This window comes from Heptranchias perlo, chromosome 4 (genome assembly GCF_035084215.1).
Source record: "Heptranchias perlo isolate sHepPer1 chromosome 4, sHepPer1.hap1, whole genome shotgun sequence".
NCBI classification, from domain to species: domain Eukaryota; kingdom Metazoa; phylum Chordata; class Chondrichthyes; order Hexanchiformes; family Hexanchidae; genus Heptranchias; species Heptranchias perlo.
Genome location: NC_090328.1, coordinates 44,636,878 through 44,655,326, shown reverse-complemented (window position 1 = coordinate 44,655,326; position 18,449 = coordinate 44,636,878). Strand labels below are relative to the sequence as shown.

At 42.9% G+C, this 18,449-nt stretch overlaps 2 protein-coding genes across 7 annotated transcripts in view; one reads left to right on the top strand and one right to left on the bottom strand.

Moving 5' to 3' along the window:
* The window catches only part of arb2a (ARB2 cotranscriptional regulator A), a 469,833-nt gene that overhangs the window by 85,301 nt on the left and 366,083 nt on the right, over window positions 1-18,449 (top strand). For all 6 annotated transcript variants that reach the window (XM_067982839.1, XM_067982841.1, XM_067982838.1 and 3 more), the window contains exons 5-6: window positions 14,347-14,412; window positions 16,482-16,673. In XM_067982839.1, coding sequence (XP_067838940.1) covers window positions 14,347-14,412; window positions 16,482-16,673 — 258 coding nt within the window. The remainder of the gene's footprint in view (window positions 1-14,346; window positions 14,413-16,481; window positions 16,674-18,449) is intronic.
* LOC137320372 (histone H4 type VIII-like) lies at window positions 16,983-17,293 on the bottom strand. Its single transcript, XM_067982074.1, is given in 2 exon segments — window positions 16,983-17,158; window positions 17,161-17,293. Coding segments are annotated over 2 exon segments (309 nt in total).

Here is an 18,449-nt window from a genome sequence, read left to right as displayed (position 1 = left end):
TTCAGAACATTTTGAACTGATTTTGGCCTGGATTTTCTTCGTAGTTGGGTTCCCTCCTGAAGTGTGGCAGGGTGCGAATTCTGGCTACTGTTCCAAATCCACTGTGATGCCATCCCATTTTCCTGGGGTGGGGTTAATTTGGTATGCAAGGTGGTCTCCCAAACCAAATTGTGCCTTCTACCATTGATTGTCTGGTACTGAATCGGAGGAAAATCCTTTGCAGTTGCAGGTGCTTAAAGTGGGAGGCAACCATTTTAGCAACAGACAGCAGTTTACTCTGCACTGAAGCACCAACATGTCTGAGGGAGCACCAACAGTGTCCACAGCCATTAAATTTATTGATGCCTCAGTGAAAATTGTACTTGTTGAGATGAGGGTATGGAGAAAGCATGATTTAAAGTAAAGACAGGAAGCCTAACAAAAAAAGCCGATGCAGGCACTATGAAGAATCACCAGCACGCAACAGAAAAAGTTTAATGACCTCATCAGGATATATAAGCCAAGTAGATGCCAGCAAATGATCACACCTTGATATCATGACATGTAAGAAGACATGTTTCACAGCTGCAGCCTAGAGGTGAAGATATAATGTTGGGTACTCCTCCCGTAGCCTTGGTCTTCTCGCTCAAATTATGTGCAGTTTTGCCCTGCAGAGAGGGTGAGAGTCAGTGAACGGGAGTTGAAAAAGTAAGTTGAGATGTTTAGGGCTTTTATGTGTATGTGCTTAGAGGTGGAGAAGAAGCAAGATGGAATGTGGATGGGGAGTTGATGAATCTGTGTAATGTGAAGTGAGAAATGAGTCCTGGGAGGAGTTGGTGGTTGTGCAGTTGGTAGGATGTGAGAAACGAATGCTGTCAGTGAGTGGTTTGAAGAGAGCAAATGAAGAGGTGTGTGTGTGTTTGGAATGAGAAAGAGGGATGTTGCAGTGTACCCTTGTGATTATATGCTGAAGGATGTGATGGAGGGGAGGGGTGAAAGGAATGTTGTCAGGTATTGTTGAGAGAGGTGCGGAGACCTTTGCTGCTCTTGTGAGGTAATTGAACCTCTTCCTACTTTGAAGGCAGGTCCAGGTAGTGATACTGCTGGCACTGCCCTGGCAGACACTTCTGTCCAGGCCTGCACAATTATGGCTCTGTGAATGCTCCTGCAGCTGTTGGGGAACAGTACCTCCCCCAAGAGGACCTCTTCCACCAGGACCTCCAGGGAGGCATCAGAAAATCTGGGGTCAGCCCTCTGACTGATTTGTGGTACTGAAATTGTGTCCAGCACTGTTGGGACGAATGTTCGAAGCAGGGAATACAACCTCACTTTAAGAGATACATCCCTGCTTTAAATAAGCCTTGGGAGGCCCTCCAGAAATCGTGCAGGTTATAGAGGGCAGGCTGCCAATTCCCAACAAGGAATGAATTTAGATATCAGATTATTCAGATGGGTGGCTAAAATATTTGTAAATATTTTCATATCATAACTATATAGGCGTGCTGGAGGCACAGTCCGATGGATTCTAGTCCTCCTTCTGTATAAGGGACACAGTTGTGTTGCTCCACATGCTTGTCTCTTTACCTGCATTTGTAATATAATGGAAAAGCATCCAGTAAGAGAGAAGCCAAACTGAACATATCTTTTTGTAGAAGTCAGCTGGGAAACTGTCGATATAGATCCTTGCCTGTGAGAAGGTAACAGATAAACTCTTAGCGCCTTATTGAGCAGCAGTACTATTTGCCTCATGTATATGTGCCAATGGGTGGTAATTCAAATTTGGTCTTGAAAAGTTTTGGTTTGCTTTTTCCAATAGTGTAGGAGATTATTCCTCATTTGTTCCATGTCCACTTATCAATAGGAACTTTTGTCATCCTACAGGATAATAAGCAGAACAAAAAAGACCTGGAGATCCTTTAAGAACTTAGGGCCATGTTTCCTCCATTCTGCTATATGTAAGGCCTTGTTTTGGGTTGCAGCCTTAGTTCCTTTTCACCACTGTCAGCAAAAGGTTGATCTGTTGTCTCTCCCACCATAAAAGCCATGATGTGGAGATGCCGGTGATGGACTGGGTTGAACAAATGTAAGGAATCTTACAACACCAGGTTATAGTCCAACAGTTTTATTTGAAAATCACAAGCTTTCGGAGGCTTTCTCCTTCGTCAGGTGAGTGTGGGATTCCATGAAGGTTACCGCATATATAGTCAGAGAACAATGCCTGGTGATTACAGATAATCTTTCCAACTGCCCGTTGTCAAGGCAATCAGACAGAGAGACATTACATACAGGACTACTGAATATACAAACGGTCAGAACCCAAAGACAGAGAGAGAGAATGACCAGTTGTATTAAAAACAGATAACTTTTTTTGCTGGTGGGGTTACGTGTAGCGTGACATGAACCCAAGATCCCGGTTGAGGCCGTCCTCATAGGTGCGGAACTTGGCTATCAATTTCTGCTTGACGATTTTGCGTTGTCGTGTGTCTCGAAGGCCGCCTTGGAGAACGCTTACCCGAAGATCGGTGGCTGAATGTCCTTGACTGCTGAAGTGTTCCCTGACTGGGAGGGAACCCTCCTGTCTGGCGATTGTTGCGCGGTGTCCGTTCATCCGTTGTCGCAGTGCCTGCATGGTCTCGCCAATGTACCATGCTCTGGGGCATCCTTTCCTGCAACGTATGAGGTAGACAACTTTGGCCGAGTCACAGGAGTATGAACCATGTACCTGGTGGGTGGTGTCCTCTCGTGTGATGGTGGTATCTGTGTCGATGATCTGGCATGTCTTGCAGAGGTTGCCGTGGCAGGGTTGTGTGGTGTTGTGGACGCTGTTCTCCTGAAAGCTGGGTAATTTGCTGCGAACGATGGTCTGTTTGAGGTTGGGTGGCTGTTTGAAGGCGAGTAGTGGAGGCGTGGGGATGGCCTTAGCGAGGTGTTCGTCGTCATCGATGACATGTTGAAGGCTGCGTAGAACATGGCGTAGTTTCTCCGCTCCAGGGAAGTACTGGACGACGAAGGGTACTCTGTTGGTTGCGTCCCGTGTTTGTCTTCTGAGGAGGTCTATGCGATTTTTCGCTGTGGCCCGTCGGAACTGTCGATCGACGAGTCGAGCGTCATATCCCGTTCTTACGAGGGCGTCTATCAGCGTCTGTAGGTGTCCATCACGTTCCTCCTCGTCTGAGCAGATCCTGTGTATTCGCAGGGCCTGTCCATAGGGGATAGCCTCTTTGACGTGGTTAGGGTGGAAGCTGGAAAAGTGGAGCATCATGAGGTTGTCCGTGGGCTTGCGGTAGAGTGAGGTGCTGAGGTGCCCGTCATTGATGGAGATTTGTGTGTCCAAGAAAGAAACCGATTCTGAGGAGTAGTCCATGGTGAGTTTGATGGTGGGATGGAACTTGTTGATGTTATCGTGTCGTCTCTTTAGTGATTCCTTGCCGTGGGTCCATAGGAAGAAAATGTCGTCGATGTATCTGGTGTATAGCGTTGGTTGGAGGTCCTGTGCAGTGAAGAAGTCATGCTCGAACTTGTGCATGAAAATGTTGGCGTATTGGGGTGCGAATTTGGTCCCCATGGCTGTTCCGTGTGTTTGGGTAAAGAACTGGTTATCGAAGGTGAAGACATTGTGATCCAGGATGAAGCGGATGAGTTGTAGGATGGCGTCTGGAGATTGTTGTTGGTGTTGAGTATTGATGCTGTCGCAGCAATGCCGTCATCGTGGGGGATACTGGTGTATAGTGCCGAGACGTCCATCGTGGTGAGAAGTGTTCCTGGTTCAACTGGTCCGTGGGTGCTGAGTTTTTGTAGGAAGTCTGTAGTGTCGCGACAGAAGCTGGGGGCTCCCTGTACGATGGGTTTCAGGATGCCCTCGACGTATCCAGAGAGGTTCTCACACAGGGTTCCGTTGCCTGATACGATAGGACGTCCGGGTGTGTTGGCTTTGTGTATCTTTGGGAGGCAGTAGAAGTCTCCCACACGGGGAGTACGTGGTTTGAAGGTCTGGATCGAAGGTCTTGATCAGTTTGTTGAGCTGGTGGGTGTGTTCTTTGGTCGGATCTGCAGGTAACCGTCTGTAGTGTTCCTGGTTGTCCAGTTGTCGGTATGCTTCTTTGCAATAGTCCGTTCTGTTCTGTATGACGATGGCTCCTCCTTTGTCCGCTGGTTTGATGACGATGTTGCGGTTGGTCTTGAGAGCGTCGATGGCGTTGTGTTGTGCTCGGATGACATTCTGGACTGTCTTGTGAGTGCGGCTGATGAATCTGGCGTTGACGCATCTCCTGACAGCTTGAGCATACATGTCAAGCTTAGGGCAGCGACCCTCCTGTGGCTGCAGTGTGTACCATCTACAGGATGCACTGCAGTAACTCGCCAAGGCTTCTTCGACAGCACCTCCCAAACGCGCGACCTCTACCACCTAGACGGACAAATTGTAAACAATTTTACAACACCAAGTTATAGTCCAACAAATTTATTTTAAATTCCACAAGCTTTCGGAGGCTTCCTCCTTCGTCAGGTGAACGGTATGGAAATGACATTTTCGAATCCTTCGCATTTTAAAATCACAGAACAATGCCTGGTGATTACTGCCCGTTGCCAAGGCAATCACAGTGAGCAGACAGAAAGGTGTCACCTAAAAAGGCCACCGAATATACAAACCCCCAAAAAAAAAGAGAGAGAGAGAGAGAGAGAGAAGGAAGGTCTATGCGAAAAATCGCGTAGACCTCCTCAGAAGACTAACACGGGTCGCAACCAACAGAGTACCCTTCGTCGTCCAGTACTTCCCCGGAGCGGAGAAACTACGCCATGTTCTCCGCAGCCTTCAACATGTCATCAATGATGATGAACACCTCGCTATGGCCATCCCCACACCTCCACTACTCGCCTTTAAACAGACACCCAACCTCAAACAAACCATCGTTCGCAGCAAATTACCCAGCCTTCAGGAGAACAGCGTCCACGACACCACACAACCCTGCCACGGTAACCTCTGCAAGACATGCCAGATCATCGACACAGATACCACCATCACACGAGAGGACACCACCCACCAGGTGCACGGTTCATACTCCTGTGACTCGGCCAACGTTGTCTACCTCATATGTTGCAGGAAAGGATGCCCCAGAGCATGGTACATTGGCGAGACCATGCAGACGCTGCGACAACGGATGAACGGACACCGCGCAACAATCGCCAAACAGGAGGGTTCTCTCCCTGTCGGGGAACACTTCAGCAGTCATGGACATTCAGCCACCGACCTTCGGGTAAGCATACTCCAAGGCGGCCTTCGAGACACACGACAACGCAAAATCGTCGAGCAGAAATTGATAGCCAAGTTCCGCACCCATGAGGACGGCCTCAACCGGGATCTTGGGTTCATGTCACACTACACGTAACCCCACCAGCGAACAAATGTTATCTGTTTTTAATATAACGGGTCATTGACTGTCTTCCTTCTCTCTCTTTTTTTTTGGGGGTTTGTATATTCGGTGGCCTTTTTAGGTGACACCTTTCTGTCTGCTCACTGTGATTGCCTTGGCAACGGGCAGTAATCACCAGGCATTGTTCTGTGATTTTAAAATGCGAAGGATTCGAAAATGTCATTTCCATACCGTTCACCTGACGAAGGAGGAAGCCTCCGAAAGCTTGTGGAATTTAAAATAAATTTGTTGGACTATAACTTGGTGTTGTAAAATTGTTTACAATTGTCAACCCCAGTCCATCACCGGCATCTCCACATCATAGAAGGACAAAGGCAGCAGGCACATGGGAACAACACCGCCTGCACGTTCCCCTCCAAGTCACACACCATCCCGACTTGGAAATATATCACCGTTCCTTCATCGTCGCAGGTTCAAAATCCTGGAACTCCCTCCCTAACAGCACTGTGGGAGAACCTTCACCACAGAGACTGCAATGGTCTCTCTCAAACCTCCTACTGTTGTTTTGTTGTCAGACTGCTTGTCTGGCATCCACTGTTGGATGAGCTGCAATTTCCTCTGGCTAAATATCGGTAAGACCAAAGCCATCATTTTTTTTAATTTGTTCATGGGATGTGGGCGTCGCTGGCAAGGCCAGCATTTATTGCCCATTCCTAATTGCCCTTGAGAAGGTGGTGGTGAGCCGCCTCCTTGAACCGCTGCAGTCTGTGTGACGAAGGTTCTCTCACAGTGCTGTTAGGTAGGGAATTCCAGGATTTTGACCCGGCGACGATGAAGGAACGGCGATATATTTCCAAGTTGGGATGGTGTGTGACTTGGAGGGGAATGTGCAGGTGGTGTTGTTCCCATGTACTTGCTGCCCTTGGCCATCATCTTTGGCCCCCAACCACAAACTTTACACCCTTGCTACCAACTCCTTCCCCACCAACTGCCACAATCTCAGGCTGAACCAGACTGTTTGCAAACTTGTCCTCAGGAACCTACATTAGCTCCCGGTCCCCCAATGCCTCCAATTTAAAATTTTCATCTTTATGTTTAAATCTCTTCATGACCAATCTCTAGCTTCCTCCAGCCCTATAGCCCCTTTCCAAAATTCTGCTTTCCTTCGACTCTGATTGTATATACCCCACCTTCCTTCACCCCTCCATTGGGGGCTGAGCCTTTAGCTGTCTAGGCCCTACACTCTGGAATTCCCTCCCATAACCTTTATGTCTCTCCACACACCTCTCCTTTAAGACTCTCTTTTGACTCACGTCTTGGACCAAGCTTTTAGCCACCCTTCCTAATAGCTCCTTCTCTGGCTTGGCGTCCATTTTTATCTGATTACACTTGTGAACTACCTTCGGACAGGATTTTATGTTAAAGGCACTATATAAATAAAAGTTGTTGTCAAAACGGAAAAATAATGGAGTGGTAAAGAAGAAGATGAAAGCACAATTTTTGTTTTAAATTTTCTCCCAAAGAAAAACTACTAGTTCATAAAAAGGTAAAATATTTCAATTGTGCATTCTATTTATCAGTTTCACTTTTCAGTTGTTGCCTCATGATTCCAGCCAAGCATTAGTGTCCCAAGTTTGTATACATTTCTGTATCATGAAAATTATAAATTCAGTTTTGTATTTATTTTGGTGCTGACGTAAAATTGTAATTTTATTTTCATAGTGCAAATGGACAGAAATGAGTGAAATTTGTAAAATCTGTTTGTGCCTATGTTTTAAAAAACACTGAATTATATGAGATAAGTGGATATTTGTCCTGTGTTCAGATGACAACAAATAAATCAGATCATATGGTATTTTGACCTTTTGACATTGCTTCCTGAAGAGACACATCTTTCAGTTCCTGATTCAGCAGGGAGTAGAGGGGTATGAAATGTCAAATGCTGGAGAGAAATGGAAATGGTCAATTAAGTCCTCAATGAAAGGTGGGGCTAGATGGTTCTGCAGTAGATGAATCACAAAATGTTGCCCATTAAAAATACAATTTAAAAAAAGATTCCCATTACTTAAGGAAGGATTTCACAATGTGTTTAAATCCATTGTAAAGTCTTGTAAAAACAAACTAGTAAACAGCATCTACAGAAATCAATACACTAATAACCAAACTGCTGGCAAAACTATAAAGTTGTTAATGGTCTTGAGCCACTATATTTTGCCTAGAGGGAAAATTTACAGAATGCTTTGGGGCTAAACTTGTCTTGCATAAACTTATTGCTTGTAGCTACGATTTGCATTCACTGTTAACAAAATGTAAACAATTCCCTTGTAGTTAGTATTGCAAGTATGACTGTAGTAAGTGAGATCTAATCTTATTTCACTCCTAACTGTATTGATTATTTTTGGCAGTTATTAAGCACTTTGGAACTTGCAAGACAATTATTAAAAAAAGGTTGCTGCTATAAATCTTAATGCCATGCTTTACCTGCTAAACATGGAATTGTTTATAATTCTCATAAACGTAACATTCCTTTTCCTAGTCTGGAGTAAAGTCTAATATTTTATAGAAATATTCAGTTTTTCTGCTCTGCTTAAAATTTATAAATTTATATGACTGTTTAAGCGCTAATGCAATCCATGGAACTCACCTTGAATCTGTAGCTGAGTAATTCATGCTTAAGTAATGTTACCCATCATTGTTACGGAAAAGCAAAGTGTTGAGTAACACTTTGCTAATTCATGCCCACCTAAGATATTTGTGACAATAACTGGCAAACCTAGAAGGTATCTTTTGGATATTGGTATAATCCAACATAGGTCAAGGGACAGGAACTCCAGGACCCAGTGACTCATTGTCACTAGGTCAAAATCCTGGAACTCCCTTCCTAACAGCACTGTGGGAGAACCTTCACCACACGGTTCAAGAAGGCGGCTCACCACCAACTTCTCAAGGGCAATTAGGGATGGGCAATAAATGCTGGCCTTGCCAGCGATGCCCACATCCCATGAACGAATAAAAAAGAACTCCAGGACCATCACACCATTTACACATTGCCTAATAGATTTTCTTTTTAGAATTTATTTTATTTAAGAAAAGAAGAAAGAACTTGGCATTTATATAGCAACTTTAAGATCTCAGGACGTCCTAAAGCACTTAACAGCCAATGAAGTACTTTTGAAGTGCAGCCACTTGTAGGGAAATGTGGCAGCTGATTTGCACACAAGGGGCTCGATTTTCACACCCCGAGCGGTGCATTCGTGGCGAGGGGGCTGCGAAAATCGGGGATTACCGGGGCAGGTATGGAGCCCGGCTCCAACCTGCCCACTTCCGGGTTCCCCAGTGACGCGCTGACATGCGCACGCAGCCCCTGCATGTGGGACTCCTGCCGGCAATTAAAGCCGGCGGGGTGCCACTTAAAATACTCATTAAGGTATTTCAGGTCGTTTACAGACCTGATTAACATGATATTTTAGGAGGGGTGGGATTTTCCAAACAACTGGGACTGTTTCCCGTACTGGGGGAAACACTCTAAGTTCAAATGGACGTGTTGCAGCCATCAGCCTGTGGCAGCTCAAAGGTCCATTTGACAGATGCGGGGGGAGACCCTCACTCATTGCAGAAGACCACTCTGTCACTGTGGACAAAGTTTGGCTTCCACCACCCTCCTCCTAACAATAAAATTCACAAACTTGCACACTTACCCTGGTGTGCAGACACATTTACCTACCTTGCGGACCCCCTCAAATGTACATCTTCCGGATGGGGGTCGCCGTAGCTGCAGTCATGACCTCTTCGGAGGACGAACAGCATCACCAGTCTCGCCAGCCACACCGTCCACCTCTGACACGTGGAGCCCCACAACACAGTGCTGTGACATCAGTCAGTGGAGGACTGCCCCTTTAAATAGGGCTCCTCATGTTGACAGTCTATGCTGCGCATGCGCAGTCCGCCTGCTGCGCAGCTTTCCAGCGCGAAACCCGGAAGCACAGGTAAGTGGATCCAATTAGCCTGCGATTGTGTGCGGAGCACCCCAATTTCACTGCGCGCCCAGTCGACCCCTCGCCGCAGACCCGCCACCCTCCTAATATCGGGCCCAAGGTGTCACAAATAGAAATCAGGTAAATTACCAGTTAATCTGTTATTAGTAATGTTGTTTAAGGGATAAATATTGGTCAGGACAGCTCTACACTGTATTTTGTTAATGTAGGATGCAAAAAATGTATTTGTTACTAAGAAAAAGTATGAAATACATTACTTAATGGGTAGTAATAAATTTAATGTTACACATTCTTGGATTAGAGGACCATGGTTTTGTAGGGTTACTTCTAAATATGACCCACATTGTTTTTGTTTTTGTTTCAATTATTATGTAATTAGTTTGATATCCTCATTGAGTAATGTTACCAATTACAGCTGGGGATCATTAAAGAAATGTACTTTTCTGGATCTTATTGATTATGTGAAAGAGTGACAAAACAAATGCATGTGGTTTATCATGTATTAATGGACAAAAACAACATGATCTAGATTATCCAAACAAACGCTGCCTCTTGAATCAGACTGTGGAAGAACTTCAGGGAACCTGATTAATTGAATAAATTTCCGAAGAGTTACATTAACCATCAACAATGGGAAAAGTAAAGGAATTAAGATGCACACTGCTGATAAGGCAGAGAATAGAGGATGTGGATAGTTCTGCATATCTGGGAAATAAAATATGCTCAGATAGAAACAAAACTTGTGGGGCAAGATCTTACCTTGGAATAAGGAACTTAAAATAGATTGAACTGCTAGTCTAGATGATATCCACCCAAGGGTGATTAAAGAGATGGGATGTGTGCTTCAGAAGCCCCTTGCCCATATCTTTTAACGGCTCAGAGTCCCTTGGATTAGAAGGATGCTTATGTAGTTCTGATTTTCAAAAAGGGTGACAAATCAGATCCAGGAAACTATAGATTCATTAGTCTGGCGTCAATAGTAGGTGAGATGCTCTTTTTGATCACCTGCATAAACGAGGAGTCATCAGAGACATTGAACACGGCTTCTGGAAAAGAAGGTTGTGTCTTATTAATTTGCTTAAAACTTTTTGAAGAAGTTACTAAGTTAGTGAATGAGGGTAACCCATTCAGAAAGCATTTGATAACCTCACAATAGGTTACTCTGCAAGACAGAATGATGTGGAACCAGTGGGAAGTTGCTACAATGGATTAAGAATTGACTGCATTCCCATAGACAAAAAGTTGTTATTAACGACTATGGATCGGTTGGAGGCCAGTTACCAGTGGTGACCCACAGTGATCGGTGTTAAGGCTGTTGCTGCTTTTTACTATCTTCACAAATGACCTGACTATAGGAGTTGAGGGAATGGTTCGCAAGTTTGAGGACGATACGAAAATTTGTGCAAGTGTTAGGACTGTGCAGGAGAACATATCTCTGCAAGTAGATTAAGATACACTTGGGGGGCAGGTTTGATGGACAAGATGGTCTTTCCCTGCTGGTCATTTTCATATTGTTTGTATGTTTATAAAAGCAATGGCCGTCTTCAAGAAACCTTGCAAGATACAGAGTTATGAAAGGCCAATGATGAAGGAAAAATTGGAATTGTTAATAGCATTGTAATTTTCATATGGAGCAGAAATTGAGGAAAATTTTTGGAGATTCAGAGACAAATAGAAGAAAAGAATTTTTAAGATCCAGTGGCAACAACGCACACATGAAGAGGTGGAAAGAAGTAGACGACTCCCATTATAGAGAGGATGAGACGATGCCTTTGGCAACTCTGTAGATGTGTACTGAGAATGCATGATAGGTGTCTACCTAAACAAGGCATGGTCTGGTAACCTCAGGGCTGAAGATACCATGATACACTGAGAAATATATGTTTGTTGGTAGCAGCACAGCAGTCATAATCACACTGCAAATGAAATACCAAGAGGCCAGGATAGAAATGAATGGCTTCATTTCATTATAGACCATCTAAACTCTGAGAAGAATTAAGTTAAGTAAGTCTGATAATTGATCCACTTTTGCAAGAGTGAATGCATCAGCAATCCTAACAGCCATTTTCAGTTGGCAGGAACATGAACCAATGCTATGCGGCTAGGAATGTCAGAAAATCGTGCTCCTGTCTGAATGACATTGTGAGGACTTAATTTTAAACAGGTCGGAGCTTCTTGTGCCCATGTAACCTGGAATCGGAAATATGCATGGTGTACAAGATGGGTGGAGATCCATCATTATGGGCCTTTGCTCCATTTTCCACTTGATAATTCCTACTTTGCACCCGAAAATTTGGTCTTTCCGATTGGAAAATCTACCCAAATTCAATAACAAGTTACATTTCTTTATTGCCTATTACTTGGAGAGTGACACCTCATATTGCAGGACAGTGGTTAGCAACTGAAAACTGAGCAGAGAATAGGAATTAAAAGGAAGAGGAAAAGGGTCAGGAGAGGCAAAAGCAATGTTGAAGAAGAGGGTGTTAAGGAATTTTTGAAAACAAGGAGGGAGGTGGTAAGACAGAGATGCTGAGGGAGCGAGTTCCAGAGGGCAGGGACAAGATGGCTGAAGGAGTGGACACTGATGGAGAGGAGGGGGAGAGGAACGAAAAATAGGCTAGTTGTGGAGGACCAGAGATTATGCAGAGGGCCATGGAACTGGATCAGAGGTAGGGATTTGAAGGTGATAATGAGAATCTTGAAGTCTATTCTCTGGGACACAGGAAGATTATGGAGTTTGACAAGAATAGGATGATGGGATGTGGGCCTTAGTGCAGGTGAGGACACGGGCCATGGCATTTTGTACCTGAATATCTGTATTCTACATATGAATCTACTGAGGAGCATTGTAAATTAAAACAAATAAACTAATAATTTTAAAATGAAAAAAATCTTTCATAATTTTTATTCCCAGATGATCAGTTGATATTTGTATAATTCATCTTTAATGTCTACTTAATATTAATTGAGTGCACAGTCATTGAGTTGCTTGCAGTGCAATTACAATACTGTTGTTGAACATCGGTTTGTGTTTTTGTAGTAGATAAGTAGAATCTAAATGATGGGGCGCTCGTCTGGAATTTCTTCAGCTTCTGTTCCATCGTCGTAACTTTGGTGGAAGTTTGCAGAACTTCTGCTAAATTTACCGTGTTGGAGTGGGAGAAGCCTTGAGGAAATTCTGGGTGATGGAGTTTATTCACCGTGTGAGTACGATTTCAGAATAAACTCAAAACTGTACTTTTGTGATTATAATATCTGCTCTGTTCATGGAATGAACCGCATGTCCCACACTTGTTGCTTTTGTAATATCCGTTTGGGCAGCATAAATGTTCCGCAAACCTGTGAGATCACATCCATTCTGGCTTACAAACCCCTCCATGACCTCGCCCTTCTCTACTTCTATAACTTCATTAATCTTACATACTAGTGTACTCCCTTTGCTCGTCCAACTCTGACTTCCTTTGCACCTTCTCCTTCTGCCTCAGTAGCAAAACTTTCAACTATTTTAGCCCTAATCTCTGGAACTTTCTCTTTAAACCCCACCGCCTTGCGACTCTCTCCCTATGTTCTAAAGTCTTGTCAAAACCTACCTCTTCTACCCTGCCTTTAGTTCCTTGCTCTTATTCTTTTACTACTGCTCAGCATCCATTTTTGCCTCTATGAAGTACCTTGGACGTTGACTACAGTAAAGGTACTTTAAAGAGGCAAAAATGGATGCTAAATAACTGCAAGTTGTTGCTTGAACAGCAAACCAGTTTCACGTGTACCCAGTGATCTGCTGATATTCTGCAATTTGGTACCCAGACATTGACAATTTAAATTCAAACAATAAATTCATCAATCAATTAACATACTTTAACAATATAATTGAATGTTCCAGACAGAAGTAGTTCAGTTAATGGATTCTCACAGGATAGAGCTGATTTCTATATCACATTTGGTGAGGGGCCAATAATACATAGTATATAGGAATCTGTTTTAAACAATCAAAATAGTATTAGACACTATTAACAAAAGACGATGATTCTGTATGTAATTTTTAAAATGTAGTACAGTGTAATCTCAATTATCTACCTTAATGGAGGGGACCCCAGCAGACAATGGAAACTAGTGGATAATCGAGAGCTGATTGTTGCTGTGAATTTTCCATGTGCTGCTTCTCCCCATTTCCAGTATTTTCTGTTTTTATTTCGGATCATCCCACTTGCCTTCCTTAGGTCACATAAGCAACATTCCCCTCTGTTGTGCTCCTGCCCGCAGGATCAGCTGGTGCTGGAACAACTGATCTGCCAGCTCGGAACTTACTCGTGTATCTGCTCACAACTTATGCCATTGGTTCCACTACAGACCTGAAAGACAGCCAAAAATACTCCTCTGAAGCCATCCTAGGGCTTCCCACTTATAGAGATGAATGCCAAAGACCGCATGTGTTCACCTCAAGTGACCTCATTGGCAGCCTTCGAGATCAGTGTTGTGGAACACAGACTTAAAATTAATACAGAGCCTACCTGTTTAAATGTGCTCCTGTGCCGGTGAGCAGAGTGCGTTAAATATAACGTGCACCCTGCTTACCGTCATAGAAGCTTGCTTAAAAACCTTGGCTCTGCATTGATTTTGCAGACAAGAGATTTGCTGGAATTAGCATTGCGGAAGCTGTTGACAGGATTGCAGGAGATAAATGCAAGTTGCTTTTACCGCTCCACTCTATAGCTGGGAGACATCTTAGGGGAGCATTTTTGGCCAACAATCTTGGGTTCATAATAGGTCTGATGGCTGGAATCCAGGACAGGTGAATGGGGAGCTCTAAGCCAGCAGATCAGCTGATCTTTCCGACAGGCACAGAACAGTGAAGATGAGTGTTGTCAGCTCTGACTATGACTATTTTGTAGATTACCAAAAGCACGGATGAGGCGAACATGGATAATTGAGATTCCTTCTTATACAGTACATTTTGAGTGTGAATACTCTATGTATAATTCTTGCATAAAATTTTGTCTTTGCAGATTATCACCCACTATGTTTATGAACTTTTAGAAAAAGAATGTAATTTGAAGAAGGTTTATCTCCCGGTAAGTTAAACTTGTGCAATGTTATAAATATCTACTCATGCTCATGCATTCAGCTGCCACATGCAAATAAAATATTTAATCGTCACTGATGAGGTATTGACTTGGGAATGTTAAACTTTTAAGAAGTTTGTGTCATTAAAATCCCATTTTCATTAGATGATCTGTCAGTCAATTGTGTGTAAGACCTCATTCTGAACTGCGCATAATATTTTATTTCCTGTGGTCAGCAGCAGTCTTAGTTGTTCACCATACACACTAGAAAAAACATCTTGGGACAGAACATCCTGAGGGGGGCGAATTCTAGCTTAATCGCTAGCATGCGTCTGCTTGTGATCTCCACCGCTAACTCTGTCAAGTTTAGCGGGTTCAGGGGAGGTCATTCGCTCTTGCTTTGTATATCATTCCTGTAGAAAGAAAGGTGTGCTAATTTGGTTTTAAGCAAATTGATGTTAGAGCTGTTTCAACTTAGGGGTTTCTGTTAATGGTTTCTTACACTCAATATTATTATTTGGCTAGCACGCATTTTGGTAAAGGGAGCTGCATGTTTTGGTGGATTCAGTTTGGCATGTAGATAGAGCAGTTCTTAGATCTTATCCATCATTTTGCTAAAAATTCATATTCTTCCCATTGAACGTAAGTGTCTCCTTGTTGATGTGCACAGAACACTGTTGTTGAAGCAGAATCCATACACCTGTTTGAAAGGAAATTAGATAGTCTTGAAAGAGAACTATTAAAGTTATGGGGAGCGAGCGTGAGAGTGGGATTAGGCTTGATGGCTCATGTGGCAAAAAACACTTGATGGGGGAAGTGGCCTGTTTTGTGCTGTAACGGTCTAAGACACTAAAATGGCACTGCAAATTCAAATTTCCTGAAGTATCCCAAAACACCACTATGGGATAATGGTAATATTCTGTTTGTACATGAGGCAAGCTAACATTTAAGCTGTGATGTAGTTTTGGATAATTGTGTTAAAGTTGGGTGCTTCAGAGAGATTTAATATAATTATGTATACATTAACTATAGTACTTAATAAGCTCATACAGTGCTTTCTGTTTCACAACATTAAGTAAGAGGTGATTTTGTCTGTAAATATAATGATGTGTTGATGAGATAATGTATTAGTTCAAAAATTTCATTTGATTACTTGCAACAGCTTTTAACTTTAGGGCCTCAAATAAGTTTACCATTTTATCCTTAAAGTTGAACTCTATACAAGTTAGTTATATTCAGTAATGCAGATGCTCAAAAATGCTTGTAAATTTAGTTTTGTTCATCAGGAGTCTTTAGTCGTGTTTTCTTTTTGATTTGTTTTGCTTGTGAAAAAGCTTTGCTATTTTGAATGCTTAAAACATATTTTAAAATGTGCTGCCTTCAAAGCAATGAACATAGGAACAGGAGTAGACCATTCAGCCCTTGGAGCTTATTCTGCCATTCAGTCAGATCATGGCTGATCTGTACCTCAACTCCATTTACCCGCCTTAGTTCTATATCCCTTGATACCCTTACCCAACAAAAACCTAGCGATCTTGGTCTTGAAAATTTCAATTGACCCAGCCTCCTCAGCTTTTTGGGGGTGTGAGTTCTAGATTTCCACTACCCTTTGTGTGAAAAAGTGATTATGCCCTCTTGTTCTGGATTCCGCCACCGGAGGAAATAGTTTCTCTGTATCTACCATATAGAATCATTTTAAATACCTTGATTAGATCACCCCTCAATCTTCCAAAGTCAAGGGAATACATGCCAAGTTTATTAAGCCTGTCTTAATATTTTAACCCTTTAAGCCCATATTCTGGGGAATCTGTGCTGTACCACTTCCAAGGCCAGTATATGTTTCCTGAGGTTTGGTGCCCAAAACTGAACGAATGAAATTCATGTTCTGAAATTGGGCTTTTTTCTGGTTACAAACACAAGATGTTAAAGATAATTCTTAAATTTGCAGATACATTTGTCAACAGTGGAAAGATTTATGGGCTGTTATTTTTAACATTTTCTTCTGTATTTATCATTTTACTATACATTCCAGTATAATTTTCAAAAACCCTCTGCTTTGTTGCTTTTGTTGAACTCAGGTGGATGCTGCAGAAGATGAACCAAAGAGCTTCATCTTTATGAGTGAAGATGCCATAACAAACCCTGACAAGTTGATGGTTCTGATTCACGGTAGCGGGGTTGTCCGGGTTGGACAGTGGGCCAGACGACTGATAATCAATGAAGACCTTGACAGTGGCACTCAAATACCTTTCATTAAAAGGGCCATAGACGTAAGACTAATTTTCAGAAACTTGTTTCTGACTTTTCTGAAGTTATTTAAATGTTTTTCCACACTTTTTTTTTCCTATGATGCCTGGAAGATATAGAAAGCCACTGACTTATAATGGAACATTTAGGAGCAGAAAAGATAATTTTACTCCAGGACCAGAAAAAAATAATTTTAGTCTATCTGGCTAGTTCCAGAGTTCAAAAGCAGAATACACAGTTCACTACCTATATCCTTTAATTGATTTTCTTGTCAAATGCTTGTCCACCTTCCTCTTAAAATCACTTATGTTATCAGTCTCATTGCTAGAGGTTCAGGCGTCAAACCCATGTTCCTGGCGTTTCAACGCATACACCACATCCATAGCAGTAATTGTCCTGCGCTTGGCGTGTTCAGTGTAGCTGACCGACTTACTGATGATATTCTCTAGGAAAACCTTCAACACTCCGCAGGTCTCCTTGTAAATCAAACCAGAGATAAATTTAACACACCTCAGCGGGCCAGGCGGCAGATGGCTGGCTTACTGATACCCTGGATGTTATCGCTGAGCACGATGTGGTGGAGGTTGGCCCCTCCTTTCCCCAGTCCCTTACTGCCTTTCCCTCTACCACTTATGATCAGCATGCAAATCAAACCTCCATCAAATCTCAATCAACTCTCATCCCAAATATTCAGCACCCTCTTAATGAAATAGTTCTTTCTAATCTGGCTATTCTCCTTTCCTTTTCGGAGCTGCATCCTAAGCCACCTGTGTGGTAAGCAGTTTCTCAGGGTTCAACACGTCAATACCCCCTTGAACACCTCAATAAGATCTTCTCCTGGTATCATCTTCTCTAATGCAAACAAACTCAACTTTTGTAACGTTGTTCTAGGTCAGATGTCTGATGACAGGCAGCCCTTTGGTGCACCTTTTCTGGTGCCATGATACCCTTTTAATAATGTGGCTAGCAGAATTGTACATAGTACTCAAGCTGGGGTCAAATCCTATGTCTTGCATAGACTCAGTATCACTTCCTGTGATGTGGGTTATATATGCTATACAACCCAAGGCCTTGTATGCCTTATTTACCATTGCCAAATGCTGTGCAAATGGTTTCAACAATCTGTCCACCAGTATCCCAAATTCTTTTCACCTGTATCCCGTGGACAAGACCATTTTGTTTACCATGGAAATCATAGAATCATAGAAAGGTTACTGCATGGAAGGAGGCCATTCGGCCCATCGAGTCGCGCCGACTCTATGCAGGAGCTATCCAGCTAGTCCGACTCCCCCACCCTTTCCCCGTAGCCCTGCAAATTTTTTCCTTTCAAGTACTTATCCAGTTCCCTCTTGAAGGCCATAATTGAATCTGCCTCCACCACCAATCAAATCTCCTCGCAACCGTCTCTGTTCCAAGGAGAACAACCCCAGCTTCTCCAGTCTATCCACGTAACTAAAGTCCCTCATCCCTGCAATCATTCGAGTAAATCTCTTCTGCACCCTCTCTAAGGTCTTCATATCTTTCCTAAAGTGCAGTCTTGGCGTTAATTCTTATTTAAGCATTGCTCTAATGTTGCATTATTAAGTATCTGCTTCATGTGGGCTACAAGTGACACTTGAACCAGGGTTCAATACTGCAGTCAGACGTATCAACAAGTTTCAAGTTTGTTTTATTTACAGCGTTGCTTAAGTACCATGCTGACGGATGACGTTAGACCGTCAAGCATTATAAATTTGACTATGTCATTATTAGAGTATATGGTACATATCAAATTTATGTAGCGGTCCATAATGTCTTCA